This window comes from Bos mutus, chromosome 19 (genome assembly GCF_027580195.1).
Source record: "Bos mutus isolate GX-2022 chromosome 19, NWIPB_WYAK_1.1, whole genome shotgun sequence".
In the NCBI taxonomy this organism is placed as follows: Eukaryota; Metazoa; Chordata; class Mammalia; order Artiodactyla; family Bovidae; genus Bos; species Bos mutus.
Window position 1 is genome coordinate 9,872,661 of NC_091635.1, and position 21,986 is coordinate 9,894,646.

Sequence of the window (21,986 nt, forward strand, 5' to 3'; positions counted from 1 at the left end):
AAGAGGCAGGCAGCCCTGGAGAGGGAATCGGTGCTTCCTGCTGGTTGGGGGTCAGTCCCAGAGTGTGCTGAGGAGGTGCAGAGGCTCACTCACGTCAGCCTCTGGGGAGGCTGAGCAGGATGGGGAAAGGATGGAGGAGGACGGGCACCCTGACCTACACCTGCCTCCTTCCAGGTTCCTTCCTCTTAGGGTTAGGGTTAGAGCTTAGAGGTTCCTTCCTCTTAGGGCCCCCAATGTCCTCCAGAATGATCTAGTTGGTTCCTGCAGGCTCATCAGACACCTAACGACATCTGGACCAGTCAAGAACTCTTGCTGGAGCCCACCTCCCTGCCAATCTTCTAGTAGCCTCCAAGAAAATGGATAAGTAGATGCTAATCTGTGTATGGACTCATTTACTGTTCATGACAGCTCTGTGAAGTAGCTCCATTATCGCTGTCCTTTCACGGATGAGGAAATACAAGCACAGAGAGGTTAGCTGATCCAACCACGGTCACACAGTTGCAAAGTGTCAGAGCCAGGACTGGAACCTGGAGTGGAACCAGAACCTATATTCTTTATCAGTCTGACCAAAACAGCATCTTCAGGCTTAGGGACAAGCTGGACTGGCTGATGTGGTTTCCATAAAGGCTTCTAGTCCACAAAGGTCCACGGTCCCAATCCCATGAGCTCCCATGGCACCCCGGCCATCCTGCATCAAGAATGCTTCTGGCTCGTTCCTTGCCAGGATCCCTCTTCATCCCCACAGGAAGTGCACCCTTCTCTGAGCCCCTGTGTGAACTGGCTCTCATATCCCCTGCGGCAGTGCCAAAAGCCAACACAGACCAGAAGACAAAGAGAATTCACTTTATTGTTTACAAAACAATGGCTCCAGTAGGAAGGGAACACAATCATTATGCTTACAGCAGCGAACAGGGGTGGGGGTGGGGGAAAGTCTAGCTTTAAAATACTTGAAAATCACTGTGTGAAAATGGAGCTTCTGGGCACCTGGGGCTTAGACCTCAACCCAGAGAATGTCCCTAGTCCTCCAACCTTCCTAATTTCATCTCTGGTATTTTTAATATCACACAGCCCTGAATGTCGTGGATATTTATCAAGGAGGTGGGTCAGGGAGCCCAGGTAAGCCAAGTCAGAGAAGACTTGGGCCTTCAGACTGTGTACAGTGGGAGCTGAGCTCTAGAGAGACATGTCTGTTCCAAACCTTGTTTTCTACTCTCCTGCTGTTAGTGTTATAGTGGAAGAAACAACCGCGCAGGAACGAGGGATCCTTCCTGGGTCCCCTCAGAGCATTTGTATTAAAATTCCAAAGTGGGAAAAGTCTACAAGACAGAGGTTCACAAGACAACAGCCAGAGCCTAAAACACGGCCCTTCCTGGCCATCACAAACCCTACATTCTCCTGAGAGGTGAGGTAGCTTCTGGGAGAGGGGTGCCGTGGGCTGATGGTGATGGCCCTTCTAGACTTCGGTTCTGGCTGACCTGTGTCCCAAACCCTCCACCTTTACCCTGGGGTACGGAGAAGAGACCACAGGGACTAAGACGTGCCAAAGTTTCTGTGAAGTTTTTATAAAGAAGAGGCTGCAAAACTCTAACAGGGAAGCGGAGAAATAAAAGGCCAGGACAGAAATTGCCAGACCAGGTAGGCCTCATCCACAAGTCCCAGGGTAAGGGAGCCCAGTGTCGGGGGCCAGGTGCAGGCTTGCCAGAGCCTGGGGCCCCTCTTTGACTCAGGAATTACACATTCAAGTCATTCGTGGAAGTCTTTAAAGAAATGGCAATTTCTGATAATTGCTAGAAAAAGGTATTGTGTCCTTATCATTGTAACTTGCCTTATGGACTGTAACTGCTTAATTACCATTTTCTTCACTGCCGGGAATGAATTTCTTAACTACAGGACTTTGCTCTTGATAAGATTTGCCGATTCCATTTTATAAGAAAGGAAACTAATTAATATATAAGCTAATAATTAAAACTTCAAAGTGCTACGCAGGCACAGAATTTTCCTGAAGACAGAATATACGGGGCCAGACCCTTGAATGGAGAAGTTTGACGTGGGGCAGATGGTGGGCACTTTGAGCAGACGTGTTCCCGGAGGCCTGCCCTTGCCCTCACAGCCCTGTGAGGTCCTGCAGTGTAAATAGGTTCTTTTCCAGGGGCCTGGAGGGGTGGATTTAATGCCTGAGGTTCACAAGGAAGAGAAGACGGGTGGTCCAGGCGCACCAGGCTGGCAGCCCCACTGGGCAGACTCACTGTTGGGTTCCCAGAGAGGGCACAGTTCTTGACACACAGTAGGAGCTCAAGAAATATTTATTGAGCAGGAGAAGAAATGGAGAGAAAAGAAAAGGAGGTCAGATGGAAGAAAGGGCTGAATCGGAGGATGGGCCCCAAATTAAGATGCCTGCAATGACTAGCTTCCACCACCAGGTGGAGGCGCAGGGAAATGTCCGGCCTGCAGCTCTGGGAGACACCCCCACCCCGCCACTTCTGTTCCCCTCTGAGAAGCCACATCTCAGGCTGGGACTGAGCTCCCAGTTCTGGAAATTTCTAAACCAGGCACGCACCTCAAGAGTTCAAAAAAAAAAAAAAAAAATCAAAACAAGAAAAAAGGATCAACTAAACATCACGTCAAAGTGCAGTCGTCGGGTTTTTATGAAACTTGAGTCCTGACGTAGCTTAAAACCGTCTACCCCTCGGCCTGGCTTGTCATCTTGACTTCTCTTGGTTCAAATGAACTCTATGCCCTCATACTTCACACTCCCGATCTTGGTCTCGGGCAGGAGGAAGCGTCCGTCCAGCGTGAAGGCCATGATGTAGGTGGCAATCTGGCCGCTGTCCTCCTCAGACTTGAGGGCCACGATGATCTGGTCGTCGGTGTTGGGGATGAACTTGAAGGAGGAGAAGCCGTGGGTGGGGACCACTGCCCCCACGTGCTGGACGGTTATGTCCCCGAAGTCCTGGGCGGCGCTCAGCAGCAGGTTGGTGCCCCGGCGCTCGTCGTCCTTCTCGCTGTAGCGCTCGTGGCTGGCGCGGCGCGGCAGGAAGAACCAGCGCTGCAGCGTGTCGCTCCAGCAGGCAGACTCGTGGATGAGGTAGCCTGGGGACACACAGGCCGGTCACGGCGCCCCGCGTGCGGACCCGCGAGCACCGGCGCCCGGGCAGCACGGTCACGGCGCCCCGCATGCACACCCGCGAGCAGCCCGGCGCCCAGCCAGCAGCACCGTTTTCTTTAGCTGTCCGTCTGTCCAGAGTGGCTGAACCCAGCAGGACAGAGCCCACGGGGCCGCGTGAGCCTCTGCTGGGCCGCCTCTCTGGCCACCCTCCCTCGCTGGCTCCCCCAGCACTGCTGAGTAGCCATGGCTACAAGGTCTGTCTGTATTTCACCTCCTTGGTGCTATTTCACCTCTCTCGGGGCGCAGAGCAGAGAGCTTCTGGAAGAGGCACGAGTAACACTAGGTCTGATCTGAGAAGACGGATCAGGGCAGGTAGGAGAGGCTGCCTCTAAGCCAAAAAGGATGGGAACTCAGCCTATCTGGAGGTGAAGCTGTGACCTTAGTCATGTGCTTGAGCCTGCTCCAAGCACCGCCCCTCCCTAAAATAAACCATGACTTCCAGAAATGAGGGCAAAGCAGCAAAGCTTCGTGCACCTGCTCCCACCACCAGGTCAGGGGCGAGGCCTGACCTCGGGGCAGCCCCCAGGACACTGCTGACGGGGCTACTGTCTGAGCCCACCGAGTGAGCCTGGGTGAAAAGCAAAAACAGCTCGCTGGCCCCAGAACCGAGAGGCCTGGTGGGAGCAACCATCAGAGACAGCTGAATGGTCTAACAAGCAAGCTCACGGTGCCCATCCGTGGGCCTGGCTCTCACCTGGCGGCCGGATCCCGGCAGCAGCCCGCAGGGCGTTGTAGCTGGACACCCAGTTCTCGTGGTCCACGCTGCCTCTGCAGCCCACCACCTTCACCCACTCTGGGTTCTCATTCAGCACCTCCCCCGTGGCAGTGGTCCACTCCTTGCCCAGGCCGCCCACATACAGATGCTCATCCTTCACGGCCAGCCACTCAGCTTTGAAGCCTGGGGACAGGGAGACAGGGGCGGGGCTGAGGCGAGGGCCAGCCTTCTGCTGGCCTGGCCCATGGGCTCAGTCAGGGCAGAGCAGAGAGCCCTCTGGGCCCGGCAGCTCTAGGTGGCAGAGGTCACTCATGTTGGACTCAACCTGGGGCGACGACAAGAGGATAGGGGATGGACCAGCCAGCTCGCAGCTCCGTTCGAGGGTGGGCGGTCGGGCCCCTCTCCTTAGAGCAGACACCACGGCGTTCACGTGGGGCAGACGGGCACCACCTCTGCCTTCTGACTCCTGGCTCCTCTCTCCCTGCCCTCTAGCATCTTCCTCCCAAACTCACCCCAGGAACCCTGCTGGATCCCCGCCTCCTTAACCCATGTGAACCCCCCAGTGGAGCAGCCTAGTCCTCCCCCCCAGCCAGAAAAGTGGCCCTCCACTCACAATCTCTGCAGACCCCAACCTCCCCGTTTTTCCAACTGTCATGTCAACCCCATCAGACTACGCCCAACCCTGGGAAAACGCAGCAAAGTGCTGGTCACACAGCCACACCCCCGAGGGATTTATGCGCCAGCGGCCAGAGCGTAGTGGGGCTCAGCACAGATGCGCACAGTAGCCACGCCAATCAGTGTGTTTATTTTCTTAGATGGATTCACTTACCATAAGCCTAGTTGTGAAGGCTGTGTGGGCACTTTGTTCTAGCATATTCTCACCTGTTCCTACACTGTGTTCTAATCTGTGCCTATTCCCAAATGTTTTGCAAACTTCCGGCTGGCCCAAGGAGCTGTGGCTGCAACCCTCACCTCAGGATGCTTCTCTGCAGGTGGCTCTGGGGGACCCACTGACTTCCTGTGATCTCCTCCGGGGGACAGACCACCGGGCAACCCCGAGCTCCCTCTATCCCACTATCCTCCAGACCCGAAGGGCAAGCAGAACTGCTGGATGGTGCCGGACACGCGCGGCCGGCCTAAAGCAGAAAGCGGGCAACCGAAGTTTTCAATAAAACGGTGGCTGAGAGAGAGTCCTGCCAACCTGCTCAGCCTCGGGCAAAGTCGGGACAGATTTTTATCACTTCGAGGGAAGGAGGCCCTGGCAGCCAGCCCAGGGCCCAGTGAGTTAATGCGATTTCTCCTTTGACCCCAGGTGCTGGCAGTGGAGCCTGGCTTTCTAGCAGGTGCAGATCCAGCCACATGCATGGAAGCTGGTGTCAACTCTCCCGCTGCTCCATGTGAAGGTTCTGGGCACACAGGCTCCCTCCCACAGCTCTGCTACCTGCCTGCTGGCATAGCCGATGCCAGAGGTCGGACTCCACTCAAGGTCGGGGTGGGAGGCACTGCTGTTCACACTCAGACCCTCCCCTGCTGGGTTTTCAGAAATGAGCAGTTTGCTTTTTAACAAAGTCTCAGTTCAGAATGAGCAAACCTGATGCCCCAGCTTTAAAGCCAAGCCACGTGGAGGGCACAGTCCCAGCGTGCGCTCAAGACACTGACACAGCTGAGGACGCAGAAAGGGGCTGTCCCTGAGGGCAAGGCCCAGCGCTCCTCTGGGAGAGACCCCGCTTCCCCGCCAGCCCCCAGCAGAAGCTCACACTCCTGGGCGCGGCTTCGGTCTGAGGTCTCCGAGGACTCTGCTCAGGCTGCGGGAGCTGCAGGTCAGAGGTGGGGTAGACGAGATCTCCCCGACGTCCACCCCTGGACCAGCGACTGCTTTGCTGTGCATGTGTTGAGAACCAACCGGATGACCTGATCTCCAGCACCGCAACGAGCCCAGGGACAGACGGCCCGACTTACCTTTCCCCACGGTGCCGTCGCCGTCGGACAGGATGACCCAGGGCACGGCCCTGGAGCCTTCGATCTGGTAGACCACGCCTGTGCGGTCGTCCACGGAGTAGAGCTTCCCGTTGAAGACGATCAGATCCGACAGTTCCATGCCCCGCCCCTTTTCTGCCAGGTGGGACTCCAAGACCTCATGGCCTTGGTCCCACTCCACGGCCACCCGGTCCCCGCTGTCTGACAGGGTCAGATGACCCTTCTTCAGGTAACTGACCCAGGTGTTCTCCTCCTGGGCCCTGGACTTTGTGTCCAGGTCAGCAATAACAGCGAGCCGGTATCGCGTCCCGCCCGGCGTCCTCTGGGGGGCAGACAGTGGGTAGGTGTCATTGTACCGGGCAGCAGGTGGCTGGACGGGCTTCCAGTTGTGGGTGTTGGGCAGGGGGGGCCGGCCAGGAGGGGGGCGGTGGGTGTAGAGCAGCCAGAGGACAGCGGCGCCCACGAAGGATGGCAGGATCACCTTCCAGCGGGGGCGGAAGCGGGGGTCCGCGGCCTTGGTCATGGACGCCAGCACGGGAAGGCCCCCCACGCTGATCCGGAGAGAGTGCATAGACTCATTCCATTCCGGGGGGTTGGACAGCTGGACGGGCATCAGACTGAAGGGCGGCGGGACCTGCAACGCGGGGGAAAGGAGAGCGGTCACGACCTGCCGGGCACAGTGCCCCACCTACGAGCGGGCGTACGGTCCAAGGCGGCCTCGTCCAGGGTGACTGGCGTGGCCACGACTCAGCCATTGCTGCCCCCTTGGCCTAAGTAAACCCTGACTCTGCAGTGTCTTTGTTTACTCTTTTCAGCAGGAAAAAGTCTTTCCAAAGCAAAAGCATTCCATGTCCTCTGTCCCAGCTGGCAAGACACAAAGCTCAGTGAGAGAGAGTTCTGCATAAGCTGGTGCTTTGCAGTCTTGGGAGAGGGCATGTGGCAGGCGGGGAGGAAGGGAGGGTTGGGCAGGACAAACTATCAGAGAGAGTACAGGTCCATTTTAAGCAAAGGTCACCTAAGCCAGAAAGCCCTCCCTGACGGCTCTGCTCCCGACGGCAGCCTCCATCCTTTCCTTGGCACCTGTCACCACTGGACATCAGGTTACAGTTTATTCATTTGCGCCCCCGGCTACTAGAACAGTGCACAGAGCAGACACATGCTCAGTGAGGGAGCTACGTCCTCCTGGGTTACGTTTCTGTGATATTCAAATAAAGCATAAAATACAGTCAGCCAAACAGAAACGTGCTGTGCTGAGCTTAGTTGCTCAGTCATGTCTGACTTGCCGTGACCCCGTGGACTGTAGCCTGTCGGGCTCCTCTGTCCATGGGACTTTTCAGGCAAGAATACTGGAGTGGGATGCCATTTCCTCCTCCAGGGGATATTCCCGACCCAGGGATTGAACTTGCACCTCCTCTGTCTCCTGAATTGCAGGGGGATCCTTTACCCGCTGAGCCATTGGGGAAGCCCATTCAAATCAACTATGGAACACAATCAAGCCAAACAGAAACAGTGCAGGTTTTGGCAACATCTGTCCCCTGGCACCTTTGTGTCATGCAAAAGGCTGAGGGTCCAGAGGCTGATGCGTCCTCATCCCTGGAGCCCTGCCTGTCAGCACTTCAGCTCCAAGGACAGCGTGGCTCGGCCCAGCCCGCTCCCCGGGTGTAGCTGGAGGCTGAGCTCCGGGGGAGGTGGTGGTGGCCAGGAACAGCGGCTCTTGTCCCCAGCACAGACCACGGCAGCTCACAGGTCACAGCAGCACCAGGGGCAGAAGCAGCAGAACACTGGCCCGTGGCCACTCTCAGTCTCGACCTTCAGCTGTGACTTGGCAGCTCTCAGCCTGAGAAAGGTCCCTCAGGCCACGGAGCATTTCTGCCTTGGCCCCCAAACAACTAACGGCTGACTCTCTGCGTAGATGCTCCTCGCTCCGCCAGGTGGCAGCTGGGAAGGGTGTGGGGACTCACAAGGGGACTTGGCAGTTCTGTGAACCACCCCCCACCACACTGTAGACCATGTGGGCTGGCTCCTGGGATGGAAAATGAAGGCAACAGGCCCATATGGCAAACAGGCCTCCCATCCCCTTGCTTTCCGGACAGATTCTTAGGTTTTGGCCAGAGGGTCAAGTACAGAAAAGGGACTTCTAAGGAGCAGGTAAGACATCGGGGCTCTGCGGAACGGCCTCGGAGTCCTCCTCCCCTCCCCTGGGCATGGGCCCGACTCCCCTCCTGGGAGAGGGCTCCCCCGCCCCCAGGAAGCAGTCCCCCAATTTGCCATGGAGATGTGAGCTGGTCGCTGGGGACCTCGAGGGAAAGCAGGAGTCCTGGCCCCAGCTCTGGTCTCGCCAAACCACGGCTTCAAAAGCACGGCCAGGCCGAAGCTGCCTGCTGTCCACGTCCAGCCCACCGTCACCACTGAGCTCTCAGCTCCTGCATCTCACCTCCTGGTCAAGATTCTGCCTGGATTTCTGACACACATTCGCCTGCAATTCTTCCCTCAGGAATCGAAGCAGCGATGGCGGATGGCCATAGTCACAGCTGTCCTGGTCAAAACTTCCATGAAAACCCTGGGAGACACAACTCTCCATGTGAACACACTTCAACCAAAAGTTATGAGCCACCACCACCTCAAAAAGCTCAGGTGTGGCCCCGATCCCCCTCCGTCTGCAGCATCTGCTCTGTCAGCCCCAGCGACCCGGCTGCCTGCCTCCTCGCCATCGGCTCCCACAGCCCCTTCTCACAGGAACCACGCAGGCACCTTCTTGCTGCTACCCCCCGACCCCGACACCCACTGGTGCCCTGCGGGCACCGACACCTGCCATTCAAGCCAGTCCCTTTGGCGTGTCATTCCCTGCTTTGGGAGCAAACCCTCGCTAGTTACACAACCCCTGTCAACCCCAACCTGGCCCCGGCAAGCCGGCTCCTCTGCCTGCCGACCAACCACTCTTCTACCCCGCGTCCCCCAGACAGGGCTCGCCGTCCTGCCCCGGCTCCTGACGGTCTTGCTCGCACTCCTCAGAAAGGCCTCCCTGCCCACCCTCTACCCCACAGCATACTGCGCCGAAGGAATGAAAAAGACACCCACTTCCTGAGCAGCTGAGGCTCCTTGCCCCTGCACTCCAGCTTAGGTACACGCAAACCTCTGGCCCTGGATCCAGCCGGACGGTCAAGCTGCCTGCCGTCACAGGGCTGCAGGGGCAGTGGGCAGAGTGCCTGCCAGGGCAGACGTGTCTCCATCGTGCTGTGTGCCCTCACAGCCCCTGGTGGGCTCTTCATTTCTGTGTCGCGGTCCTGGTGTCCCCCCGTCACTCGCTCCCAGCAGACTCTGAGGACGCCACCAGCAGCTAGGGCCCAGTGGAGCCCACCCGGCTCCCCGGCCTCAGTCCGGGGGAGGACTTCCTGCTTGCTCAGGGTCAGGTCAGCCATGCCTGCTCTACTGGTTCCTTCTCAGTCTATACTTGTCCATATCTCCCATCTGAGCCACTGTTCCAGCTCCAGGGTACACTCTCAGGTACTGGTAGCGCTCGGTATGTGAAAGGGTGACATCGTGCCTCTGTGAATGAAGGCAGAGCCCACCCCCCCCATCCCGGAGGAGGGCCCTCTCCCCGGTCCTAGCTAGGGTCCACTGCTGGCCCCGGAGACGCCCCACCCACAGGCAGGCCTGCTCCTGGGGCCCAGACACAGGGTGTCCCGCTGCACCTCCTGCCAGCAGCCACGGGGCCGCCAGTGGTGACCTGTCTGCGGTCCTCTTCCCTCTCTTCTCGGCCCTCAAGGCGGGCTCCTTCCTCGTCACCCACCGCTTCTCCTTCTGAATCCACACCCTCCCAGCCCGAATGTCTCCCTGGAATCCAGGCCAGGAGCCCAGCTGCTGAGCCTCCCGCGCCTGCAGCAGGTTCTGGGCAGGAAGGCACCGCTGGCCGGAGGCGCTCCCAGCTCTCAGCGCCAGCCTGGGCAGCAGTCAAATCGCTCACGCCGCCACATCCTGGCGGGTGCCAGGCCCCCTCACCTGTCCACACCCCAGCTCTCAACTCCACACCACTCCCCTCCCCGCCCCAGCCTCTGCCCTGGTCTTGTCTCACCTTGGCCTCCTGATGACCCAGACCTCTGGGCAACCTGAGCTCTGCCCGTTACCAGCCACGTGACCTCAAGCAAGTGACCTCGTTCCTCTGGATCTCCGTCTCTCCACGTGTAAACTGTGCACATGACGGACCGGATTCCCAGGGCCATGGCCGCCGGGTCAGACGCTGTGGGACTTGGCACTGACCACCCGCTGCTGTCCAGCGCTTCCCTCCTCACATTACGAGCAGCTGTGCTCAGGCCTGGGGGGCCCAGCTCTGCGGGCGAAGCTGGCACAGGGCCCAGCCCACTCCTGTGAGTGTGGGCATGGCCAGAGCCAGGGACTAGATGGCCCGCAAAGCTGAGAATACCCACGCTCTACTCCCCCAGAGAAAAAGATCCTCCCCAATCCATCCTTCACACAACTGAGACTTTCCTGAAAAGTGAATCTTTACCAGCCCCCCAGCGCCTTCCTGCCAAAGGACAAGCTCCTCAGCCTGCAGGCGAAGCTTTGTATCCTCGCACACGCTCCCCACGCTCAGCACCGCCTTGTTGTGATCCCACAATCCGTGTGCCAGACACTCGCACAGGACGCTTTCTCCACTCAGCCACATGCACCCACCTAGCAGTTCCTGGCTGTCTCATGAGAGCACTTGCTGTCCTGTCCCCCTCCTGCCCTGCGTCCACGTGAAGTGCCCCCCACCCCCCTGTAAGTGTCCCTCCTGTGAGGGGCTGACATCCCAAAGGCAGCCAGGCTGGATCTCAGGACTTGGGACTGTCCCCTTCTATGGCAACAGGGACTGTGCAGACGAGAGCCAGTCGGGGGCCTTGCGATGGAATTGCCCAGGCGGGCCCTCAGTGTGACCGTGTCCTCACAGAAACGGGGAGGGGGATGTGACGGCTGAGGAGGCCATGTGACCACGGCCGAGAAACGCACAGGACCCCAAGGAGCTGGAAGAGGCGAGGATGGACTGTCCCCGGCACCTTCAGCGGAGCACGGCCCTGCCCACACTATTTCAGCCCAGTGAAATGACACCTGCTTCTGGCCTCCCGAACAATGAAGCACATGTACTCTTTTCAACTGAGAAGTCTGTGGCGATGTGTGAGGCTAGGCCTAGAAATCAATGTACCTGATGCCGGCTGCACCTCTTGGGGCTCTGCCGTTTCTCTGGCTGCAACCCGGTCTCAGCCTCCCCACTGACTCTGAGCCCCAGGAGCCCAGGGACTCTGCTCAGTCAGGTTGGCTCCCAAGATCAAAGGAGGCCTGGGCTTCGATCACGTTTTGCTACATCAACACTTATTCGATTGCTTTTGGTGACCGGAGAGTTTGGGCTGCCTTCCAGAAAGCCCCTTCAGCTTCACCACTGGATCAAAGCCCAACCTTGGTGTCTATCCCTCCTTTGGCATCCCAAGGGATTATTTTTATTTTGTAGAAAAAGAAAGTTTCCAATCAGGTTCGTTTTCATGCCGTGCCACGACCCGCCGGTTTATCATCTAAAACTGATGGTGAGCTGCCTGTAGTCTCTTGTTGCTGGAGGCCTAGCTCCAAGAGAGAGCTTGCATTTTCATTAAAAAAACAAAAACCTGCCATCCACGAAAACCAAGAGACAAGCCAGCGCAGGTGAGAGGTGAAATGGACAAAGCCGTTCCCAGGAGGGCCTGCCCCCTGCCCACGAACCTCCGAACGCGAAGCGGTTTAAATGTCACCACCACGTGCAGCTCGAGCTCAGTCGCTCAGTTGTGTCTGACTTTGCGACCCCAAGGACTGTATCCTCCAGGCTCCTTTGTCCATGGGATTCTCCCAGGCAAGAATACTGGAGTGGGTTGCCATTTCCTTCTCCAGGGGATCTTCCTGACCCAGGGATCAAACCCACATCTCCTCTCCTGCGTTGTAGGCAGATTCTTTACCCACTCAGCCATCATAATGGATCGATTTTTTAAAAAACTAGTTTTATTTGACCGCACTGTCTTAGTTGCACATGTGGGAGCTAGTTCCCAGATGAAGGGCTGACTCTGAGCCTCCCGCATTGGGAGTGCGCAGCCTTAGTCACTGGGCCACAAGGGAGGTCCCAGGCTGACTTTACATAACCAGGAAAACTGGAATCAAGTTGCTGTGGTAGAAAGTCATGAGCTCTTTGGCCGGCCAGGCTCACCTGTTCAGGGGGCATGCCTGCCTTTGCTCCCGTTCAGAAACCCCTGGGGACCACACCCCTCGGGGCTTCCTTTCTCCCACGCCAGTCCCACTGAAACATCTCTGGAAAGACGTCCCTGGCTGTCGAGGGGCAACCACCACCCAGGAGGTTCGCGTTCTAATCTCCTTCCGGGTCCCCTCTCTTTGGGGCGGGTGTCAAGAATGGCTCGCTGACACTCCTGCTTTTCCAGTGTCCGTGGAACCAGCACTTCCTTAGAAGACAGGCCGGAAACAGCCAGGTGGGGTGCTGGTGATTATCCACTGGGCAGTGGACTCCAGACCCAAGGGAGGCGGCACCAACCTCTTGCTGTACACCCAGGGGGACGCTGCCTCCCCAGCCCAGCAGCAGCAGCCCCTTGAGGTCTGGTTACAGTTAAGGAGGAGGACAGGCTCTGACACCCCTACTTTCACGGGCCTTTCATCACTGGACTCTACCAAGACTTAGAAGAAAGTGGGTGGCGACACTGACACAGCCAAGAGCCTTTTTCTGTAGATTCCTTCAGGACAGGGGTGTGACAGGTGGCAGGGCAAACAGGTTTAACGACAGCTGCCAAGGCTATCCGCCCCCCACCCCCCTTCAGGATCTAGGGAGGCAGGAAGCACAGTGTAGAGATAAGGAGGCCCCTCCCTGCTCCCTGCTGCCTCAGGGGCAGCCACTCTCCTCCCTCGGGAACAAATGCCTTCCTGGCCCCACCTCGCTCCTAGAGAGCCCTATCCAGACAGTGGGCTGGGCCGGCCTCCGAGTTCCTGCTGTGCTCACTGCCAAAGGGCACTTCCTGGTTAGAAAGTCAAGAACTCATCCCATTGACTGCACTAGGCACCAAGGGTTTCACAGCTCCAGCGAGACGGCATCTCAAAGAATGCAGACGGTGTTGTCTCAGCTTCTGGAAAAAGTGACCTGATTCAAGGCATTTTTCTGTTTTGGACTTGCCAAGGCTTACTACTTTGTACTATTTTAGGCCATTTCGAATGTGGACAGGGTGGACAGTGGAAGGAAATCAGGAAGGAGGGGAAAGGTCCTTTTCAGTCCAGATTCTCAGTCATGTCCGACTCTTTGTGACTCCTTGGACTGCAGCACGCCAGGCTTCCCTGTCCATCACCAACTCCTGGAGTTTGAGGACTCAAACTCATGTCCATTGAGTTGGTGATGCCATCCAACCACCTCATCCTCTGTCGTCCCCTTCTCCTCCCGCCTTCAATCTTTCCCAGCTTCAGGGTCTTTTCAAATGAGTCAGCTCTTCCCATCAGGTGGCCAAAGTATTGGAGGTTCAGCTTCAACACCAGTCCTTCCAATGAATACTGAGGTCAGGGCTGAAACTCCGGGCCCTACCTGAGTCTGCACCTTCCCAGGCTCCTCTTACTCTGTATACAGGCATTCACAACTGCGTGCTCAATCCGGTTACATACAGCTCGAGGTAACTTATTTTTCAGCCCTCTGGCTTGTTTTAAGGTCACTACCCAAGAGGAGTGAATTTGTTTTCTGTTGCTGCTATTAACAAATCACCACAGACTCGGCGGCTTACACACCACAAACTCGCTTAACGGTCTTGGAGGACGGAAGTCTGACATGGGTCTCACTGGACTAAAATCAAGGGCTGTGTCCTTTTCCGAGGAGCTGGCCTTTCTCAGCTTCTCGCGGCTGCCCACATTTCTTGGCTTGCGGCCCCTTCCTCCACCTTCAAAGCCGGCAACAACACTGTCTCGCTCTGGCCTTTCTGCCGTCACCTCCCTCTGAAGTTCTCCTCTCTCCCTCTTCCACGTTTAAAGGCTCTGTGATTGCTCGATAACCCAGCATGGTTTCCCTATTTTAAGGTTGTGGGTTAACAACCTTAATTCCATCTGCTACCTTAATATCCGCTTGTGAAAGTAAAGTCGCTCAGCTGTGTCTTCATGACCCCATGGACTGTAGCCTGCCAGGCTCCTCCATGAATGGGATTTTCCAGGCAAGAATACTGGAGTGGGTTGCCATCTCCTTCTCCAGGGGATATTCCCGACCGAGAGATCGAACCCAGGTCTCCAGCATCACAGGCACTCTTTACATCTGAGCCACCAGGGAATCCCTAATAACCCCTTGCCACGTGATATATTTGTAGATTCTGGGGGTCAGGATGTGGACATCTTGCGGGGGCCATTATTCTGCCAACCACAAGGAGGGAGACAGAGAAAGAACCTCCGGCTTTTCCAAAGGGGCAGGGCCGTTCGCACACGGCTCTGTCTCCGGGTGGGCACACAGTGTCAGGATCACCCACAGCTTGTAGTTATTGCCATCATGGGAGGGCTGCGTGTGCTTCAGTTATATCATTAAAGCTATACTTGGAGGATTTTTAGCAAAAAGTGATCTTTCCAGTTGAAAGTGAGGCGCCGTACACAAAACCACACGTCACTGGGGCGGTTTACGCAGAGAGCCCACAAATACGAGGACACACTCATCCCATGATCCATCTGAATCAGGCCCTGCTTCCAGACAGTGGAGCTGCGCCTGCAAGAAGCCATTTCCTCCCGGCACTTTTCTCAGTGGCAGATACTGCTGGGGCTCACTCAACCCTCGGAGCCCTTCTGTGGGGGCTCCAACCTGCAGACACCGCTGGGACTCGCTCAACCCTCGGAGCCCTTCTGTGGGGGCTCAGTGGCAGATACCTCTGGGGCTCACTCAACCCTCGGAGCCCTTCTGTGGGGGCTCCAACCTGCAGACGCCGCTGGGACTCACTCAACCCTCGGAGCCCTTCTGTGGGGACTCCAACCTGCAGACGCCGCTGGGACTCGCTCAACCCTCGGAGCCCTTCTGTGGGGGCTCCAACCTCAACCTCACACCGTCAGTAACCATAACAGTATCTGGTCTGGCCCCGTCTGATCCCTGCTGTCTGGGGCCCTACTCCAGCCTCATTCCCCACGACTTGTTCCCCTAGCTGAACAAGAATGCAAGTCGGGCTCTGCTTCAGAACCTGAAACTGTGAGTTCCACTTAATGACTGGACCTACTACAGGTAAACAAGTAGGATTTTAAAAAAAAAAGGTATATAAGAAACGAGAAAACCGAACACCTTCCCAGATTTCTCTATCACCAGGATTATTTTTTCTAATTGATCATCTTGAGTCTAGTGAAACGGGAAATCAACACAGGGGTCCTTAAAGATTAATATGAAAGTTTTAGATTCCCCTAACGTTGGCATTTAATAATATCTTTCCAGGCATCTCCACAGTCCAGAGTGTTACTGAAGGGAAAAGTAACATCACTACCCTTTTCCCTGCAGTGTCCTAGGTACCATTCCACAATCATCTGAACGATAGAGAAATGACTTATCACAGTGTAGACCCATTCAGGACTCCAGACCACATTCCCAGATCTGAAGTACTCTGTTTCTGAAGGAGAACACACTGGAGCATGTGTCCACCTACCCTCCACAGCTGCCATGAGGACTGCCACGTTGCTGCTGGCAAGTCCCAAGACTCAGATGAAAGGGGCGTGTGTGTGTGGCAGCCTGCAGTGCTCACCTCAAAGGCCACAGTCAGGGAGTAGGGCGGACATAGCCACTCCTCCTGCACCCTGGGTCCCTCCTCCCCACATCTGTGGCTCAGGGAGGCTGGGCACACGCGCAGGGTGCAGTTAGACCGGCAGGTAAGAAATCCCTCAAGTATCAACAGCTTAAACACATCACTGCTGCCGTCTATGAAAATAAGGGGTGAACTACATTTGGGTAACATCTTTAGGGGGAAGAAAGCAGACTTTCAGCTAACAGAAGGAATGGAATAATCAGATCATACGGTGCCACAAAGCATACTTGCCCGTAGGGGATTTCCTCCACCACCCTGTGACATCACAGTGCCTTGTGTGATCAGGTTAACTGGTTAACTTGATCTCGTCAGGTTAACTGACGGGAAAAAGTGAGAAGATGGAGAATCCTGGCCCCAGACCACTGCAGAGGCCTCATGACAGTGCCTGACCAAATCGATCCGTCTCCCCTGAGTCCTCTCCCAAAGACACTCTCAGGATGGGAGGCCCCTACCAAGTGCAGAGGGAGTGGCTGGCTGGTTGGTGTGCCTCTCAGAGCGAATAGAGGGCTCATTGAGGCCAGCAGGGAGGCGCCCCAGGGGCTGGCTACTTGCTGGCTCTTCTGGGAGGAGCCCCACCGAGACCACAGGCTCAGGCTGGGCTGTTCCACTGGCAGGCCTGTGGGGTGAGGCTGGGGGCTGGAGGAAGGCCCGCAGCCCAGCCCAGGCAGATTTTTCTCAATCAAGCTCCTCAAGGGAGAGGAGGGGGAGGCTGCAAAGACCCTAGGGCTCCTGAAGGGCTACAGCACCTGCTTCCTTTTCATGGACCCCCAGAGACCCTGTGCTTTTGTTAACGTTTGGTCCTTAGACAGAAGGGCCAGCAAGATTCACTTGACCTCAGCAGATGCAGGCTCCCACATCTACAATTTGTTCAGAAACGGGTAGGAAAAGATGTCAAGCACATACCCTGAGGCAGCCATAGGAAATGGGGCTGGAGTGCAAAGAGGCACCCATCTCCTGGGGGACCCTCAGGTGCCTGCCAAGCCTAGGGACATGAGCGCAAGGGTCACGACAAACCACAGGGATGGGCAAAGCGCCTGTCTTAGGAATGGTGCCCATCCTGACCAGAAGGTGGGGAGGAGAGGGTGGAGAGGGGGCAGGGCAGACAGTCTGGGTGCAAAAGGAAAAAGGGGAAGGAGAGGAAGGCCTGCTGGGGTGGGGGGACGCTGACCTGCTGCAGGTGTGACAAAGTGCCAGTCAGAGAGGGGAGGGGTTCCCTAACTGGTCAGGAGAAACCCTGCAGAGGTCACAGAGGCTGGTAATGAAATCACAGCGAGCAGGAGAGGGTTGTCCTCAAGGATAGTTAAGCCTCAGGAAGGGAATGCATCCCCCAGGCTCAGAGGGGGTGACGTCCCAACCTAGGCGGAGGGGCGAGGTGTCCACAAGTCAGAGGGGGCAGGAGTCCTGCAGTCAGAGGGGTGGTGGACCGTACCAGTCAGAGGGTGGACGAGTCCCCCAGGTCAGAGAGGGTCGTCCTGCAGTCACACGAGGGAGGTATCTCCTAAGTCAGAGGGGGGAGGTGTCCCGTAGGTCAGAGGAGGTAAGAGTCTTACAAGTCAGAGGAGAGGGAGGCGTCCCACCCTAGTCAGCGAGTCAAGGGGGGCGGGGGCCCCGCTCAGGGAGAAGAGGGATGGAGCCTGGGGTCGGAGGAGAGACGCGGCGGGGTCGGAGCGGACAGCAGGCGCCGGCGAGCCGCCGGCAGGCCGTCACTCACCCGGTGCGGGCTGGCTCCGGGGCCCGCGGGTGGCGGGGCCTCGCTGCGGGTAGCGCCGGGGACCCAGCGGGAGGCCGACTTCCGCCCGGCGCGCTCGCCCCGCCTCCGGGCAACACGCTCCCGGCAGCCTTCGCTCCGCGGCTGCGCGCCGACGCCCACTGCCGGCTTCTGGGAGTTGTGGTTTTTTGTTTTTTTTTTGCTGCTCAGCGAGCAGGTCCGGGGGGAGGAGCCGCTCGCTGGGAGGGGGCCCGAGGGCAGTGTGCTCCACCCGCAGGCCGTTTTCGGCGAGTTATTCCAGAACTTTGGCCAAAATGGAAGCAGGGGATGGTATGAAGTCTATGAGGAAGGAGTTGTTATTCCTCCAGCTGAGATTGCAGGATCCCTCTCCTGGAGGCAGGGAAGCTTGGACCCCTTTCTGCCACCCTCATTCAGAGGGTAAAGAATCCGCCTGCAATGCAGGCTTCGATCCCTGGAAAAGGAAATAGCGACCCACTCCAGTATTTTTTTTTCTTTATTTTTCCCCACTCCTTATTCATTAGAGCTTCCCAGGTGGCGCTAGTGGCGAAGAACCCGCTTGCCAGTGCACAAGACCTAAGAGATACATGTTCGATCCCTGGGTCGGGAAGATCCCCTGGAGGCGGTCATGGCAACCCACTCCAGTATTCTTGCCTGGAGAATCCCATGGACAGAGGAGTCTGGCGGGCTACAGTCCGTGGGGTCGCAAAGAGTGGGACACGACTGAGCAACTAATACTTTCATTTTCCCGGAGCCTCTCTCCTTGGCTCTTCGAATCGACCACATCAGAACGTTGATCCGTTTCCAAACAAAAGGTCTGTGTACAGAACTTACACATGCACAAGGGAAAAATTCAAATTACATTAATGGTGCACAATGAAAAATAATCGCCCCCACACTACCCTGTTTGGCATTCCCTGCCCAGAGGCAATCACTATTACTAGTTTTCTGTGGTTATTTCTAGAGCTATTTCACGATGCACAAACTAATCACAAACACATACATTAAATTACCTTTTAAAAAATGCAAATGTGCTAGACATGGTTCTGCCTTTTTTTTTAGGGTGGGGGGACCCATCTTGAATTCATTTGTTTCCTGTCATGCTAAACTAAATCCTGGCCATACACCATGTTTGTGTTTGTTCAGTCGCTAAGTTGTGTCCGACTCAGCTACCGCTGAGGACTACAGCATGCTAGGCCTCCCTGTCCTTCACTATCTCCTGGACTGATTGTGCTGTGCTCAGTAGTATTTGAGTCCTTGTGACCCCATGGACTGCAGCCCACCAGGCTCCTCTGTCGATGGTATTTTCCAGGCAAGAATACTGAAGTGGGTTGCCATTTCCTCCTCCAGGGGATCTTCCTGACTCAGGGATCGAACCTGTGTCTCTTGAGTCTCCTGCATTGGCAGGCAGATTCTTTACCACTGAGTCACCTCAGAAGCCCCTCACTATCTTCCAGAGTTTACTCAAACTCACGTCCATTGATTCAGTGATGGGATCCAACCATCTCATTCTCTGTCACTCGCTTCTCCTCCTGTCCTCAATCTTTCCCAGCATCAGGGTCTTTTCCAGTGAGTTGGCTCTTCACCTCAGGTGGCCAAAGTACTGGAGCTTCAGCTTCAGCATCAATCCTTCCAATGAATATTCAGGGTTGATTTCCTTTAGGATTGAATGGCTTCATCTCCTTGCTGTCCAAGGGACTCTCAAGCGTCTTCTCCAGTACCATATATACCATATATATTGTTATTACTTTAAATTCTTCAAATCTTTTATTTATTAAGATATCTCTCTATATATATGGGGCGTCCCTGATAACTCAGTTGGTAAAGAATCCACCAGCAATGCAGGAGATCCCAGTTCAATTCCTGGTTCAGGAAGATCACTTGGAGAGGGGATAGGCTACCCACTCCAGTATTCTTGGGTTTCCCTGTGGCTCAGCTGGTAAAGAATCTGCCTGCAATGCAGGAGACCCTGGTTCGATTCCTGAGTCGGGAAGATCCACTGCAGAAGGGCTAGGCTACCCACTCCAGGACTCATGGGCTTCCCTTGTGGCTCAGACAGTAAAGAAACCGTCTGCAATGCTGGAGACCTGGTTTCAATTCCTGGGTTGGGAAGATCCCCTGGCGAAGGGAATGGCTACCCACTTCAGTATTCAGGCCTGGGTCCCAAAGAGTCGGGCACTACTGAGTGACTTTCACTTTCACAGTGCCTATTATAACTTTTACAACAAGAAATAAAACTATGCAGTGGATGAGAGATCAAGTCACTCCAGAGATATTATTAGGTTATTAATTTTGCCAACTATGGCATTAAATATCTTCTCTGGGATACTGTCTGAGTACTGAGAGATTGTATATCATATATTTTGGTCATTTCTATTTCTTCTTCTACAGATGCCCCAATATCTCAGTGGTTTTTTTAGGAAATAATCCTTTTCCCATTGATATGTATGCAATGCCTGTTTGGTCATAGATCAAGTTTCCATATATACGTGGGTCTGTTTGGGGGGGCTTTCTATTAGGTTGTACTGGTGTAATTTTTCACAGTAGTTCCAATACCACTGTCCTCATTATTACCTCTTTTTAATAAGCGTTTATATGTTGTAGGACAATTCCCCCCTCCCTCCCACAACATCCCCTCCACCCCAGCTTTTTAGGATTTTGAATGGAATTGCTTTGAATCTGTAGATTAATTGGGGGAGAATTGAAATTTTTATGGTGATGAGTCTTTTACCCAAGAACATGGTTTGCCTTTCCATTTACTGTTCAGTTCAGTTCAGTTCAGTCACTCAGTCGTGTCCGACTCTTTTCGACCCCATGGACTGCAGCACGCCAGGCCTCTCTGTCCATCACCAACTCCCGGAGTTTACTCAAACTCATGTTCATCGAGTCGGTGATGCCATCCAGCCATCTCAGCCTCTGTCGTCCCCCTTCTCTTCCTGCCCTCAATCTTTCCCAGCATCAGGGTCTTTTCAAATGAATCAGCTCTTCGCATCAGGTGGCCAAAGTATTGGAGTTTCAGCTTCAACATCAGTTCTTCCAAAGAACACCCAGGACTGGTCTCCTTTAGGATGGACTGGTTGGATCTCCTTGCAGTCCAAGGGACTCTCAAGAGTCTTCTCCAACACCACAGTTCAAAAGCATCAATTCTTTGGCACTCAGCTTTCTTTATCGTTCAATTCTCACATCCATACACGACCACTGGAAAAACCATAGCCTTGACTAGACGGACCTTTGTTGACAAAGTAATGTCTCTGCTTTTCAATATGCTGTCTAGGTTGGCCCATTTTCTGAGGTCTTCTTTAATGTTTTTCAATAAAGTTTGTAATTTTTCACCTTACGTGAATGCCTGTTCTATACCATTACATAGAGTGGCTTCATTCTCTAAGGAGCCACGTGCTATCTGCTGTAAGGATGTTCTGTAATTTACTTTACCAGGCCCCTAGTGATGTCATTTTAGGATATCTGTGATCTTTCTGCATTACAGAGATGCTTCGGGGGCATATCCCAGAACTTACTTATTGGAGCCCAATTGTAAGTATATCTGCAAGATAAATTCCTGGAAGAAAGATGACTAGGTCAAAGGGGACTTGCATCCTCTGGTGAATAGACACTGCCTTCCCCGAAGCCTGTGGCATGAAATTGCCCTCCTCCCAGTCAGCAGTCATGTACAACCAGGTTTTTCTTTAATTTTCATTGTCCTTGTCTTCTTTGCATCACAGGAGACTTCACCGCGACCTTCTCCTGGAAATTCCCTTCTCCTTTTATTTCTGTGGCTCTGCATGAAAGACTAAAAAATTTGTCACTTTAATTGTTCCTTCATGAGTCTACTTACTCATTCACTCATAGTGCAAGGCATAGAATTGTGCCGTCCACTAGAGGGCCTCCAATTTTGTGCATCAAGTAAAGTAGTCTTACCTAACTGGTCTGTCTAGGACTGTCTCTGTGTAACTGAAAGTGCTAGGAAACGGGAGTAAGCATTGAGAGCTGGAGAAACTGAGGCATGAGGCATTAAGTGGCTTGATTAGAGTCAGGAGGCATATAAAAGGTAAAACAAAGACAGCGACTGTATTTTTCTATCCCCTACTGCCCAACTTGGCGTGGAGTTGTGAGGGCACTCCTCCTTAGAGTGGGCGTGTCTTCTCCAGGTCTGAAGATCACTCACACATTAGCCTGTTCCATCCTGGCAGCTATCAGTCCGATTCCCACCTGTCCCGGAGCCTTCCAGAACACGGGCAGCACCATCCAGGAGCAGTGAGGGTGGGCCAGCAGCCAGGGAAGCTGGGTCTGGCTGCCAAGTTTCCATCTCAGCTCCTTCTCCACATCTCCACAGAATCTCTCCCACCCCCATCCCTTGGCCGTGGGACACCACCACCGGAGCCTGCCTGCCTTTCGTTACCCTTTGGAACAGAATTCAAAAGTTTGCAATACCGATCTCTGCCCTTGAGACTGGGATGGCTGGGCAACCCGGCCCAAAAATAGCTGGGAGAGGCCTCAGTGGGAAAAAAAATCACAGAGCTGCTAATAACAGGCTTTGCTTATCTAGAACTGCGCGTCTTGCAGACGTTAACTGAGGTCACGTAGTTTTTTCCAAGGAGGAGAAAACAGAGTGAG

At 55.1% G+C, this 21,986-nt stretch overlaps 1 protein-coding gene across 2 annotated transcripts; it reads right to left on the reverse strand.

Annotated features, from left to right (window-relative positions):
* Nucleotides 1-829: 829 nt before the first annotated feature.
* Nucleotides 830-17,488, reverse strand: CANT1 (calcium activated nucleotidase 1). Of its 2 annotated transcripts, none has more exons than XM_070389203.1 (4): nucleotides 17,361-17,488; nucleotides 5,841-6,492; nucleotides 3,861-4,064; nucleotides 830-3,090 (listed from the first exon to the last, which is right to left on the reverse strand). In XM_070389203.1, exons 2-4 carry the CDS (start codon nucleotides 6,469-6,471, stop codon nucleotides 2,720-2,722), a joined length of 1,206 nt encoding a protein of 401 aa, XP_070245304.1. In that variant the 5' UTR covers nucleotides 6,472-6,492; nucleotides 17,361-17,488; the 3' UTR covers nucleotides 830-2,719. The 2 variants fall into 2 exon arrangements, with proteins under 2 accessions (XP_070245304.1, XP_070245302.1); XM_070389201.1 differs by lacking the exon at nucleotides 17,361-17,488 and adding an exon at nucleotides 8,293-8,483.
* Nucleotides 17,489-21,986: the final 4,498 nt, after the last annotated feature.